The 14342-nt window shown below is 45.6% G+C and overlaps 1 protein-coding gene across 1 annotated transcript; it reads right to left on the bottom strand.

Annotated features, from left to right (window-relative positions):
- Nucleotides 1-9548: 9548 nt before the first annotated feature.
- Nucleotides 9549-13967, bottom strand: tent5aa (terminal nucleotidyltransferase 5Aa). The gene is made up of 2 exons (XM_030102052.1): nt 12763-13967; nt 9549-12298 (listed from the first exon to the last, which is right to left on the bottom strand). The coding sequence occupies exons 1-2, from the start codon at nt 13186-13188 to the stop codon at nt 11519-11521; spliced, it is 1206 nt and encodes a 401-aa protein (XP_029957912.1). The 5' UTR covers nt 13189-13967; the 3' UTR covers nt 9549-11518.
- Nucleotides 13968-14342: the final 375 nt, after the last annotated feature.

The raw sequence follows: 14342 nt of genomic DNA, 5'->3' as shown, positions 1-14342 counted from the left end.
CGTGCATATACAGTATAGCCAGATATTATTGGCAAACTTATGCTTATGACTGACACATTTTAAACCAGATTATGAGATGCACTGCATTTCCTGTTTGCACTGAGGGTGTGCACCTTCTAAAATGTTATTTCTTAGCCTCCACTGCCCAAACGGAACATAAAACTCAACACAATTCGCCCCTGAGTATAAACGCCAGCATGTTCAGCAGCTTAAAGCCGATGGGGGGAAAAAAAAATGCCAGACTTTCCAAAAATGCTGTTCTTTTTCTGGTGGTGTCTGTAAAAGACTCACTCTGGCGGAGGCTTGACTTTGCAGTGCAAACAGAGCACATCCTCAGACTGACCCTTGTGAACCGAGCGGGCGGCTCCACAGAACGACCCCAGAGCCTGCAGGTTTCAATGCGGCCTCAGTCTCGCACATGACTGGGAGTGACCGAGGCTCAGAGAAGAAAAAGAAGCTCTTAGAGGAGCTGGGGCGAAGGGCTCCACAATATGTGTCCAGCTATGCGTTCAAGTTAAACAACTTATGGCTCTGAAGGGTTTTAGAAAACATCCTGAGTTCATGTTAAATTTTTCTGTATCACATCTTATGTTTAATTTTAGCTATGTGCGATTCTTCAATTGCATGTAAATAATATCAATTCTAAAAACCCTACAGTGATCTGTCTGCATGTAGTCCCGTTTGGCGTCGCTGCCCTCATGTAATCTTCCCCTGGTCCTTCCACAGCAGAAGATCATCCTGCTGAAATGACTCTAACAGGTTCAGCTTTAACTGCGCATCACACTCAAGCGCTCTCTGATACGAAGCAGGATGCTTGAATCAAGCAGAGCAGGCTGCCCAGAGCTGGAGGCAGGGAGTCAAATCTCAATCACAGCTTTTCCACCGCAATCCTTTACAGTTGGTGTGAGCTTCTTCTTGTCCTGTCTTTGGTTTACACTGAACATGCTGGAAGTCACTGCGGCCAAACGGCTTCCTCTGATTTCCCTGTCTAGAGCACTTTATTCCAGTAAGCCTGTTATTTGCCGCTGTGTTCATTGACTGACTGTAATTTTGTTCTCATGTTTATTTTCAACTGAAGATGCCTTTTCCGATAATCTTTTAATACGGATCAACTTTGTGGAATTCCCCTCTGACTGTAAACAAAGGCACTTTGACATGACGACTCACCTTAAATTTTCACTTTCGACCAAACTTTTAATCCTTGAAAAATGGACAGTTGATCAAAAATCTGTTCTCTGGGTCAGACTGGTGTAAGATCATGGGATTAATTCGAAATCGCTCCTGGGGTAGTTATAAACACTACAACGCTGAGTGTCTTCCTGTCACCCCTCCATCATCTCCTTCACCACTCCATCCAGCACCAGAACCAACCTACAACCTTTTCACTAAGGCGAGAGTCTTAACCACTTCTCCACCACGTCACCAGCTTCAAACCATCAACATTTAATCTGGAGACTGGATGCATGCTTATATTCCTAACTTTTGGTCCATCTGCGTGTTAAAATTGAATTTAGAAACAATAACTAAATCGACACTCCATCTAGCTTGACGCTTTGAAAAGAAAATCAATCTCTTTCTGCTGATGAGTTTTCTTCGCCGAACAAGATTCACCTCCCGCCGATTGGACATAATTGGAAAGTAATGAAATTTCTTTTTTTAAGGAAACGATGGCAGTTTATGAGGATCCTCTCATCGGGGAGATACGGGATAGCCTTATCTCAGTTTGGTTTTTACGGAAGCGTGGAGAGTCTGGATCGGTCTACACCAATTCAAACGAGAAATGTCTGATCCTTTCACAGTGCCCTCGTATGAAATTACCTGGCTTTTATATCAGCCCCACCATCTGGGTCCGATTACCTCGGCAGCTGATGAGCCAGCCTAAAATGGATTCATTTGTTTCTGGGAGGAAAATATTGTGGTCTACCCGGCAAAGGTTATGTTTGTTATATTGAGCTGGTTTATATGCACTTCAAATGCTTGGATCCCATTCGGCCGGACCCTTCATCTGGAAAGCTGTTTAAAGGCTGATAGCTGAAATTAACATGAAATTTTTGAAATAGGAAATACACCAGTAGCTCTGGTGACAAAAGCCAAAATATCCTTCAGATCACCCGCATGGTTTATGTCCAGCATCATGTGTTTTATCTCAGTATTTTATGAGCATTCAGTCAAGAGCACAGCTAGATTTAAAGCTGCCATTAGCCGTCTGAAGAATGCATTTTCATACGAAGCAGCTGTTACATTCAAAGCAGCGGTGGGCTGCGTCAGAGCCAAAGATGTCATCTGTTTTTGGGGAAAAGACAGCTACAGAGCCGGGGTCAAAGAGCCACGGCAACAAGCAGGATGATCCGTGACAGCCAGGCAGAGAGACTCTTCCCAGTCTGGTGCTAAGTAGCCACAGGAACCATGGAAGAATAACGACAAATGAAATTAAGGGAAAGAGCTGAAGTCAAGCGTCTGATGTGTCAGCTGTGCCATCGCAGGCCAGATCATGACAAGAAGGACACATTTCAGTTCAAGCTAAAGCCCTTGGGTCCAGGTTTTTGCTGTGCATGCATAGCTGCTTTACGAGCGGGAACGTCAATCTTCTTTGAGCAGACATGAAATATTGGAAGGATCACTGCAGTCATTTCTACAGTCTGCCCTTCCAATGGCGCTGTGAGGCCGATGATGGATGTACATATAAACTCATACTGATAGCTATTAAATGCATAAATTTGTAGAGTAAATGGTTAGCTAGCTGGACTCTACAAGTCACATCGGTTTTGTTTCACAATTCTTTACTTGCTGACATCAAACCGGCGTATATAAAAGAGGCTCTGCTCCTCACATGAGTGTGTGAATTCATGTGATACCTGAGAGTGCTTTGCGTTTGCAGTCGAATCACACACCAACATAAAGCACGTGATCATCATGAAACACTGAATACTGAATGTTTCCAAGCACTTTTAACCTTTGGATAAGTTTGATATTGAAACAATGGAATAATGGTTAATGTAACGCTCTGACAGGTTTGGGTGTCTTCACTTTACACTTTTACTGTTACTCTGACTACATACATCTACAATTTCAGGCAACTGCTTTGGTTTGCACTCCAGGCCCTGTTTAGGCTACAGTGTTTCCAAGTGAAAACATAAAACTATCATAGTGTTTTATGTTTCTATTTCGATGACAACGGTACTCAGAGCCACTGACAATGCAACTTTTCGCAAACAACTTCCGAGGTGGAACTTTTCAAAAATGTTCCAACTTCATCGTTGCATTGTCCACATGCGCACCAGTTAATTCTTCTTCTGCATATGCACGAGAAGATGGATGATAACAACGTTTGCCTCTAGATTGTCATGACTTCCAGATCAATTTGGACAACAATGGCCCTACATGGAAACTATATCGGTTTCAGTGTTTTTGCAGTTAACGTAAAAATGGACATCATATTTGAAACGTTGCAGGCAAAAGGTAAAAACAATACATCCTCACTTGAAATGCTGTGTTAATTTACGTGTACACACACGCCCTGCTGTACTGCACTCAGCCCCAAAAACTGTTGACCTAAAAGTGTCAGGTGTGAAAACACCTTCGATGTCCGGTGTGAATCAGCTGTTAGATTAGCTCACGCTCCATGCTAATTCCCCTCCGCTGTTCATCCAGCCGTCTGACTGGCCTCGTTCCCCGCTGTATTCATGAGCCAGACATCTTCATCTGTCTTGGTAATTGGTCCAGAGAACAAAATGTCCAACCTTTGATTTTGTTCCTTTCATCCCTTGCTTGGCCATCCTTTACCTATTTGCAACAAATTAAGCGCTGTTGTGCAGCTTACAAACATTATCAAGTCAAATTTGGCAGGAGCATCCATTACCAGCTGCAGGCAGAGTTGATTATGAGTTGCTAGTTATGATAAAATAGTGTTTTGAAGAGCGACAGCATTCATCTGAGGCAACACGTGCGACATGTATTGAGTATCAAACATGTGCAAAATGATACCGACCTGACATGGTTTAATAAGACGGACAAAGGACTGTCTCTCTTTCTCTCTCCCCGCTGTGAGACAGGAGACTCATCTGTCCTAAGACTTATATAAGATAAACCTGCTAACCTCAATGACTCTAATCTCCGAGACGAGAGGATCACCTTCCCTCCCTGCACCCTCTCACCTTCCCTGGCTCACACAGACCTCTCTTTTATGATCAGCTTCGTGTCTCCTTGCTCCCGTCGTCGGGCCTTTTCCACCTCGGCTTCAGCCAGGATCCATGAGTCGCTGGTTTCTTTTCCCACCGCAGTGCTAGTCGAGGTATCGTGTTACGGGAGTCGATAAATCTTCAACCTGCAGCCATCGGCTCGTCGCCGCTCCTCTGACCGCTGCTGTTGACCCCTCTGTTTGCGTATCTCTTTGGGTTTCTGATTTCGTTTGGGTTTCCAGTAAGCGCTCGACTATTGTGGGCCAACAGTGTAACGCCGCAGCCGAGGTGTATTCTCTTACCTTTTGTTTGACACCGTTTGCTGCAAAAACTTTCCCAGCTAATCTCACGCAGGTAGACGAAAACGTAATGCTGTCACAACATGACACATCAGCAGCGTATGTAGAATGTGATACTGTAAGTTATTCCATCCTCACTGATTTAAGATTTCAAAAACAACTCACAGCTTCAACTTTATCTAAAATCAAATTCCGATTGTTTTTTAATGCATGTCGATCATTGCAGCTTCTTTAAAGATCAGGTTTACCGGCTCCCTCTACATGGATGGTTTTACTAGTGGACAATATGAACACACTGGAAACAGCCACACTCACCCTCTGCCTCAACAAAACCACTTGAACTGGTCTAAACCTTCAGGTTATAAATACACTGAACCTGAAGTCCCATGACTACAGACTGAACAGTTTCAGGAGTCATATAAGTCTAGTGCATGTTAGACTGTGTGACATGGATTCATAAACCTGGGAAAGACATTAAGTCTTTCCTCTGAATTTGAGATGAAAATCAGCCCGAATGCTTGAATATGAAGTATGTCATCTATGTATCCATTACTGATGCCTTCAAGAAGGAAATAAACAGCTAACAGGGAATTATAACATGGAAAAACTTTAAAAAGGAATAAACAGACACTGTTTTAGTGCAGCATTGACATCTTTTTGATCGTCACAAATACAAACAAATAAGTAACTGATATTTCCACCTGTATTTTTATTGGTTGGTAGCATTGACAGTTTGCAGTGCTGTAGTTAGGCAGTGATGTGATATTCTGACTGTAAAACAGTCTTAGGCTGTCTGTGGTCACACAGCCAAGAACATCGCCCGTCCGTGCACCTGTTTCACTTTCCAGTAGAAAACCACAGACTTAAACAAGAGCAACTCGCACCACTTTCCACTCTGGCTGCTGATCAAAAGCATCGTCAGGTCAGCATCTTGTGCAATGTCACGAATTACAGCACGATCATTTGAGTCATTTTAGATAGTTTCTTTGCTAACTCTTGAGACAAAATGTTTTGGACTGCTAAATGTTCACCAGCTAACTGCTAAATTGTAAGTCTTATCAGGTGCAACAACAATGGTTTGAAGGCAGCTGAAGGAAATTCAAGGATGAATCAAGGCTAATAATGAGTGAATGCCAGTCAGAAAACTGGACTGACATGCTTGTTATCATAAAAAATTTCATGCATGGTTGGAAAAACTTAATGAAGCGGCAGCGACATAATTGTAACCACATATCCCTGCGGCCTGCCGCCGTGTCTGAAACACTGCGGTCGGCGCACGTCCAGTGGCGAGCCCGAGATGATGGACGACCCGCTCCAGGCCGGTCGCTGTTTGGAGGCGTGTTGACAGCGGCGAAGCAGACCCGCTCGGACCACGGTTCAGATCCAGCCGTCTGCAACCGTCAGAGCTTCTCTTTATCCTTCCCATGGCTCTTAACACGCATGATTGATGTTTCACTACTGTTTGAACAAACTCACTCCTCTGGAATTTGTTTACAAGTCCAGTTTTTGTATGCATGTGTGTGTGAGTGTGTGTGTTTGGGCACACATTGTGTGCTCTGCTTAGTGTTACTGCACACTTTTGAAGAAGTGAATAACATAATTGTGAAATGTTGTGAAGTGAGGGATTTGAGGGAGGCCGTGCCACACTGGAAATTGAAGCAGCATGTTTTCTTGGCCGCAGCCGTCGCCGCTCACCAGCCGACCGGACTGGAGACTAAACCGGGACCCAGTTCGGTGAAGCTGCTCCTCCAAAAGCTTCCCGATTTTTCCGTGAAAGCTTTTCGTCTGGAAAAAGCTCTTCACAGAAAAAGGGAAAGAAGGGGGAGAAAAAAAAAAAAAAGAAGAAGAAGGAGAGAAATCCCCACGAAGCCAGAACCTCTCCAATCTGAGCAGTGGAAAAACCATCAGAGAGGAGCTGCGTGATGAATGACAAGTCTCCCCGCTTTCACTTCAAGGCAGGCAGGTGAGGATGAAGACGTTCGCAGACTGCCTCACCTGCTGCAGCCGCTCACGGCTCACCCTGCAGACTTTAAATCAAAGCTCCCCTTAAATTAAGAGGGCCGCTTCATTTCGTCTCAAATTAAGGACCTGTGATTTAGCTCCGTTGGCGCCGTTACATCAATCTGACTCCTTTAGAGCAAACCGCAAAAGTAGATGGGCTCTCATGAGAGGATTAAGTAAAGTCACGGTTGAAATAAAGACTGAGACACGAGACTTTGACAGTAAGCAAATAAATAGCGGCGCTGGCGGCGAGTTGAATGGCAACGCCAAGCTGCATGACTTTGACGTCACACTTCAAGAGATTTGTGGCTTTACGTGGATCATAATTAGCCTCAAGTGATAACAACTTCATGCTTATTTTCTGTCAGATACCGAGACGAATGTCAATGAATAGTCGTGATGAGTAATTTAGTGAATCCTGTCGCTTTTTTATTTTTTCTGAATGGGCCGTGAAGAGAAGCATGAACTCGTGATTTCATGATAAATGTGGAAATTTCCTGCACAAGTGGAGCAGCTTTAGTCTGCTCATGGGAAATTCATGGCCCTCTCATAAGTCTATCACTCCCTTTAGTTCCAGGTGGTGTCAAACATAAGGCACGTGGGCCAAAACCGGCCCGTCAGAGGCTCAAATCCAGTCTGATATACCACTAAGCCAGGAACAATCAACGAGCTCTTGTCTGCTTCTGAGGCGAATGTGTTTTGAAACTGAATTTGATGTGAGGGAGAAGCTATGATTGATCTGAACATTACATGATCAGCATGTACAGAACCATGATTTTTAAATATAGGGATCACTGTATAAATTTTATTTCAGCAAAAAAACAAAACAAAAAAAAACATATTTTCGGACTGAGGGCGATTCTTGGTCCTGTTTCCTATCTTTGGACAAATCCATATGAACTTATTTACTGTATATATTGTTTCAACTTCTTTCTATATGTTGGCATAGAAGTGGAATTTAACCATTTTTTGAGGTGAAATGTACTTAAAGTTGTTATTTTTCTATGTGGGAGAACAGGATCAAATCAATTCCACTCTTCAGATGAATACTTCCTATATTTCTGCAAATCCGCAAAGCTGCTGCTCATGATTTTGAGCCTTTATTTTCTCACAAAGCATATTTGGCTCGTCATTTATTCATCACGCCTCAGAGTACGAAGCATTTTCCTACGCTGCTGTTGGGATAATAATATAGAGGGTTGACAATTTTTTCAGAAACATTTAAGGCGTAGGTAACAGCAGAAGGTACAACGGAGACATAAATCTAAAGGGGCTTAAAACAGTGTTTTAAGGTTTCCTTTAAGGGCAGGTTTCACTTTTTTTTTTTTTTCCCAGAGTGCTTTAAAACCACATTCACCTGCCAGCATGCGAACCCAAAGAGTTATTGCTCGCAGTTATGGTTCCCCGTGCCTCTACTAGCCACAAAGCGGTCTCTTCCTAAAGCCATTTCAAGGTTAGTAATGGAGGATAAAAGCTCGCCACTCTCTCCAAAGTTCACCTGAAGATAAAAAAATGGAGTCGCGGCAGTCGGAGGTAGTCATATCAAGCTGCTGTCCTTCGGGGTTTGTGTCCAAATAGTGAGCAGGGTTTGAAAAACACGGAGGAAAAACATGTTGGTGAGGCCATGTGTCTGTTCATGCATCGCTGTTTAGTCTCCACCTGCCAATCATCCCCGTGATGCTCAGATTAATGAGCCGTAAATGCGCTTAAGTGAAAGCAATAACGCCCTTATCATATCGGCTATATATAGGAGTCTATCGAGCAGGGGATCTCTTACTCATTGTATGTTTCCTTCTCCATATCCCTCAGTATCTAGGCCAGTTTGTCATGTGATCCGTGCGACAGCCAGCTTTGTTGTGACGAGTTTTTATTGTGGTCTGACAAACAGAATTGGACTCCGGTCACCGAGGGGCCTCGTCGCTCGTCGTGGCTGCATTTCTGTGAGAGAGGGCTGGTAACGGAGGGAATCTGATGAGCAGGCAAAGACATTCACTCTACAAAAGCAATAAAGTCCCTTTTTTGGAAGAGGGTGTAAATCCCCCCCCCCCCCCCCCCCCCCCCCCCCCTCCTACCCGGCCCACCACCACATACAACAACAGCTCTTTCTGGCAGCGGCGGGCCTGTTCTGGACGGGTTTCACTCTGGCTGGGCCTGTCGGGCCCAGCAGGCCACGCTCAGACTGAGCGGGCCAGCGTATGACTCATGTCAGAGCACAGAGACACCGACTCTTCTGCGAAAGAATAAAAAAAAATAAAAAGAAAGAAAGAACAAGAAAAGAAAGAAATCTGAAGTCAATGTACAAATGAGCTATTTCTCATGCTTGGCTTAGAAAGTTGCCGTCTGGACCGAGGCAGAGTAGTAAACTTGATTTAGGCTCCGATTAATAACGAGAAACATTACAAATCTGGTTTTCAGATATTTTATTGAGGAAAACATCTTTAACCTTTTGACCCATTGGACACATAACATGATATAGCAAAAAAAGCTATAGAGAACATATCCTTTGAAGCCCGATCACAGATTCAAAAGCACCGCAACACCTGCAGTGTCTGATACATTTATAAAAATAACAATCATAAAAAATATAATATACATGACAAGGATCTTTTTCTCTCTTTTCTTTTCTTTTTTTTTTCCGACGCATGATTTGCAAAAGACTGCATGAAGAACAGATATTTGAGACGGCGCGTACAAGACGATGCAGTAACCCACAATCTCTAACCGATAGGCACGAACACTAAGCCGATAGGCGGACCGCAGCTAGCTAGCTAGTCAGCTGTGAGGACTTCACTGAGTATAAAAGGACGAACACACCGCCTGCACAGTTCAAATCAAGGTGAGAGTCGTCCAGAAGGAAACAACTGAATGGAGCAGCTGTGAGACGAGAGGAAATGGGGCCAAACCTGCCTCCTCCTTCCCAGAAGTCACCTCCTGTCCACCTGCCTTCATCAAGCTCGCAACGATATAAGTGTGCTGTAAAAGCCGCTAGCGTGTAATCGTATATATCTGTACAATTCTTTAGCGAGGGCGGTGAATAAAGCATTTAAAAAAAAAAAAAAAAAATGAAAAAAGCATTGATAAAGCAACCTCACAAATGAAAGATAAGGTGCAACGTAAGAGTCTCCTGCAGCTGCTGTGAATGTGCTTTTCTTCACTTTCCACTTCGACTTAATAATGAAATGATTTAAACAGAGAGCAAATGGTGTCACCAGGCTGTTCCGAGCTGCAGGACCGTCTGTCAGGTTGCAGCCAGACCTCACCGGAGACGGTGTGTACAGTAAAGCACAGTAGCCCTCCAGAGATAAACCCCATCACCAGCTGCACCCATCTCTCCAGACCGACTCGCTCTCTCCCCCTCTGGCTCCCGTCCACCGCATTCTCCTTACTCTCACTTTTTTCTCTCTTCTTCCCTTTCTGTCTTTCTTCTCTTCAGAGATCCAAAAGCATCAAATCATCCAGATTAGCACATGTGCTCATAAGACAGTGGGGGTGGGGGCTGTAAGCAAGGGGGGACCACCGAAATGTTTGGCACTGCTTTTTTTTTTTTTTTTGTTTCCTGAACCCTGAACAGTGTGACCGGAGAGAAAACCCTTAGATCAGGTTCAAGCCCTTCAGCAGCAGCTGAGGAATTCCCTGCAAGGGTGCTACAGCAAACAGTGTCTCATCATCTGAGGTGTCTCCGCAATAATGCTTCTACTGTCGGGTGAACACACACACGCACGCACACACACTCACACGGTGTTGAAGTGTGTAGGGGGGGGGAACTCTCCGTGAACCTCGCCTATCTCTGTCTCTTATCTGCTGAGTATGACTAATGTCTCTGAGTTATGAGGGGGGAAAAAAGAAGCACCACTGCACAAAAATATACAGAAAACACTGTTTTTTTTCTTTGTAGTCTTGATTGATGATCAGGAAAAACTGACCTCTGTCATAATAACAGCAAAAATCAATGAGACAATATAACACCACTCAGAGAGGACTTCCACACAAGACATGTGAACCTTGTAAAAAAAAAAAAAAAAACAACACACACATCAATCGTACATGTGACTGCTACATTGATGAAAAATCCACAGTAATGCACGGCTTTTTTTTTTTCTTTTTCATCCAAACACTGCATGATTTCACAAAAAAAAAATACATTCACAAGGGTGCTGCTGTCCTGTGTGCCTCACTGGAACCAGAGTGGGGTCATACGGCCTGCTCGTCCTCCCCTCCGCCTGCTGACAGGCAATAGGCACTTAGAAACACACTTATGTTCACATATACAAATAAACATTACAACAGCTTCATTTTTTTTCTCTTTCTTTTTTTTTTTTTTGGGGGGGGGGGCACGGTGATGATTTTAGTTTTTACTGCCCCCGTTAAAATCGGGTTTTAAAGTTACAAACGATTCAAAAAATCTTTGGTCTGCAAAACAACCAGAATAATTTTCAAACGTGAGGCGAAGACGCCAGTCTGTCGTCGGCATCTCGCCTCGGTTCAGCTGGTGCAGGGTGCTGATTCTGAAGCCCTGCACACACCTCGTGTGTGTGTGTGTGTTTGTGTGGAAACAGAGCTACACACACACACACAAACACACACACACACACACAGACACACACACACCCCTGAATGTTTTTGCTGGAGTAGCTGTCAACTGGAGTCGACTGCAGGAACATGCTGGTTAATGAGTTTGTGACAGACTGGATCGGGCCGGATGACAGTCCCGCCGCTCACACTCGAGGCCGTCGTTTCCCCACTTCTTCCTAAATTGGTCTGTTCCAGAACTTGTCGGGCTTGGCGGGATCAGGCGGCCGTTTCGGAGGAATGCGAGACATTCACATTGAAGCTTGCACTCGGGAGTGGAAAGCCAGCTCTTAACTTTTCATACTCAACGTATGAACTACCCACTGAAGCTTTGATGCAAAACATTAAACAGAGGCCTCCTTATTCTGTCGGCTGCTGAGCGCGGCGCGGGATCTGAGGACACCGGCACGCCGCTGACTCCCGTTTAAAGAAAGCACGCTCTCTCTCCCGCCTCTCTTCATGTGGGCTGGCTCAGTTACACGGCAGCCAGGTGGAGTATGCAGGCTGCTGGCAGGCGAACACGGGCTGGACCTGTGCTATGTAGTAGTTACTGAAGTTGCCGTCCGCCACATACGGAGCGGGCTGGTAGTAGCACGTGACGTTCGCCACGTTGGGGATGACGTTCTGCTCGGCCAGCACGCGCACCGCCAGCATGGCGATGAGCCCCAGGGTCTGCCGCCTCTCGTGGCCCATCAGACACACCGTGCTCTCGTTGACCACCCCGTGGAGGGTCATCAGGTAGTCGTACTTGCGGTCCTCCAGGCCCACGAAGTGGTTCTGCAGGTAGGACTCCAGCTTGCGCTGCTGCTCGCCGATGTCGGGGAAGTCGATGAAGAAGCGGGAGCACATGTACCGCTGCAGGGACTTCATCTCGGACTCCGACGCCGCCCGGAAGCCCCTCACCAGGAGGTGACAGTACTTCAGGAGGCCCCCGCCTCGGATCTCCTCCGGGTTCCGGGTGCAGATGATCTTGTGGCGTAGGTGGTCGAGGGCCTCGCCGAAGTCCCCGTACACGCTCTCCCCCATGATGGTGGGGTGGAAGGTCTCGGCCATGGGGTTCTCCGAGCACTCGTAGAACAGCAGCAGGGAGTCCAGCTTGATCTGGAAGGAGTCGACGCTGAACTCGAACTGCCGCCGGAGGGAGTCCACGAACTTCAGCTCCACATTCTTCCCCCTGTTGTTAGACAGGGAAATGAGACTCCAGCGGTCCGAGTCGTTGCACACCTTCACCATCTTCTGCACGTAGGCTTCCTGTTGGTGTGTGTGAAGCAGACAGAGAGAGAAACATTGAGAACACTGAGTACATTTGGCAGGTACACTGACAGAAGACTCAAGTTTGCAATTACAAAACTAGAAATACTGATTTTTTTTTTCCTACATGCAAAGCATAGCAGCAGCAGTCTATCTTTGTTATTAGTGTCCCCAATATTAACGACTGTACAGTGTGCCTATATGAGACCTATGTGGCTGAGCTCAGATCCCTTTCAAATTGGTTTAACTAAATCCTCTTAACGACAGAAAACCGACATTTTACTATCACTAAACTAATCTAATTGCACATTAAGCTGCGCGTAATAGTTGTTAAGCCGAATCGGCACAAATGTAATTAATCTGATCAAACATCTAGGAGTAAACAACAAAACAAACAAACAAACAAACAAACAAACGAACAAACAAACAAACAAACAATTTGAAATGTTTCAGGGTGAGAGTACCTTTAACGTTAGCGGGGTTATTTTCTCTTTATTCACACAGTCGGGTAAAAAATCCAGGAGACAGTCCAAAACTATGTCCTTCACAGTCTGGAAATCGCTTTCACCTTTCATATCTGCACAAAATATGAGGTCAAGGTCCTTATAGCCCAGTCCGCTATCCCCGTGCAGGATGTGGCTGGCTGCGGAGCCGTTCAGCCGCACGTCCCGCACGTGGATCTGCTTCTCCTCCATCCGGCTGCGCACCACCTTGACGATCTGCCGCGGCTGCATCTCCAGAGTGGGGAAGTTTCCCCGCCCGTGGATCGGGATGGTCTCCGTCAGAATGGCGTCCAGCCGCTGCACTTGCTCCCAGCTGAGGACGCTGACGCTGCTGCCTTCGGAGTCGGACATGTAGCTGGTGGTGGAGCTGCTGTCGTCCTCTGACATGGTGGCGAAAACAAAGAAGTCCCGAGAAAATTAAATAAGGAGAAAAAAAAAATAACGTTCCGTTGATGCGTCTTTTACGCACGGATTTTTGTAAAGTTTGTAAAGTTATCAGGAGCCTCGAAGTTTGAAATCGTCCGAATTGACTTTAAACATGTTTTTTGAAGGGAAAAAAAAAAGATTTCAAAAATGAAGCACCACTAATTGTGAAAAACGCGGCAGTTGGCGCAACCAGCCGTGGGGTTGGAGCTCCAGGGAGCCAGTGGCGCAGCAGCGGAGCTGGTGTCAACAGGAGCGTGCAGGGGACCGAGCCCTAAACTTTCTCCTCTCTCTCTTCCTCTGTGTGTGTGTGTGTGTGTGAGTCCTTATTGCGTCCCGGTGCTGCTTGTCAATGCGTCCGCGAGCCGCGCATCACAGTCTTTGAAGGTCGCAGATGATCCTGGAGGGGGTTTGCTTTTCCGTCTGTGACTCCATCGCCCAAAGGCACGCCTATGATTTTATGAATTTGCATGAATAAGCTGCTCCTCGAGTCGCTCTTTGGCACGGTCCTCCCTCCGGTGATCAAGCCCTCATAGGAATCTTCTGGAATCTTCCTTCTTCTTCTTTCTTTCTTTTTCTTTTTTTTTTACGCACAGATCCTACATTATTTTCTCCTCCCGCTCGCCAAGAAATAATCCCCGCTAATGCAACGTGTGTGTGCCGAGGAAATCCAGCTTGCTCTCTTCGAGTTTGTTTAGTTCAACATATTTGTAGCACTTGTGGAGGAGTTAACCGTTACCTGCCCACTTGACGCGCCGCGTCCTTCTGCCGGAGCCGGTCTGCGGCGCGGGGAGGTCAGCTGTGCGTCACCCCGCCCCCTTCCGACGGGCTGCCGCCGCCGCTGCGCCTCGACGCGCCTCAGTCTGCACGACAGCCGCGCTCTGGCCGGCAACCTTCAGGACACTGTGACATTTTACATTTTATAGACATTTAACGCTTCAGATCATCAGATTTACTGGAGGCGCGAGGTGTTGTTATTGAGTTCATTTCTGCCTTGAATTGTTTATTTGTTCGTCCAAATTCATTCATTTAGAGATTTTATATCAGAAAAGTAAAAAAAAAAAAACAAAAAAAAAAAACAGTAAAAATAGTATTGAATCTTTAGCAAGGTGTGTTAG

This window comes from Salarias fasciatus, chromosome 11 (genome assembly GCF_902148845.1).
Source record: "Salarias fasciatus chromosome 11, fSalaFa1.1, whole genome shotgun sequence".
NCBI classification, from domain to species: Eukaryota; Metazoa; Chordata; class Actinopteri; order Blenniiformes; family Blenniidae; genus Salarias; species Salarias fasciatus.
This window is presented reverse-complemented; position numbering and strand designations above follow the sequence as displayed.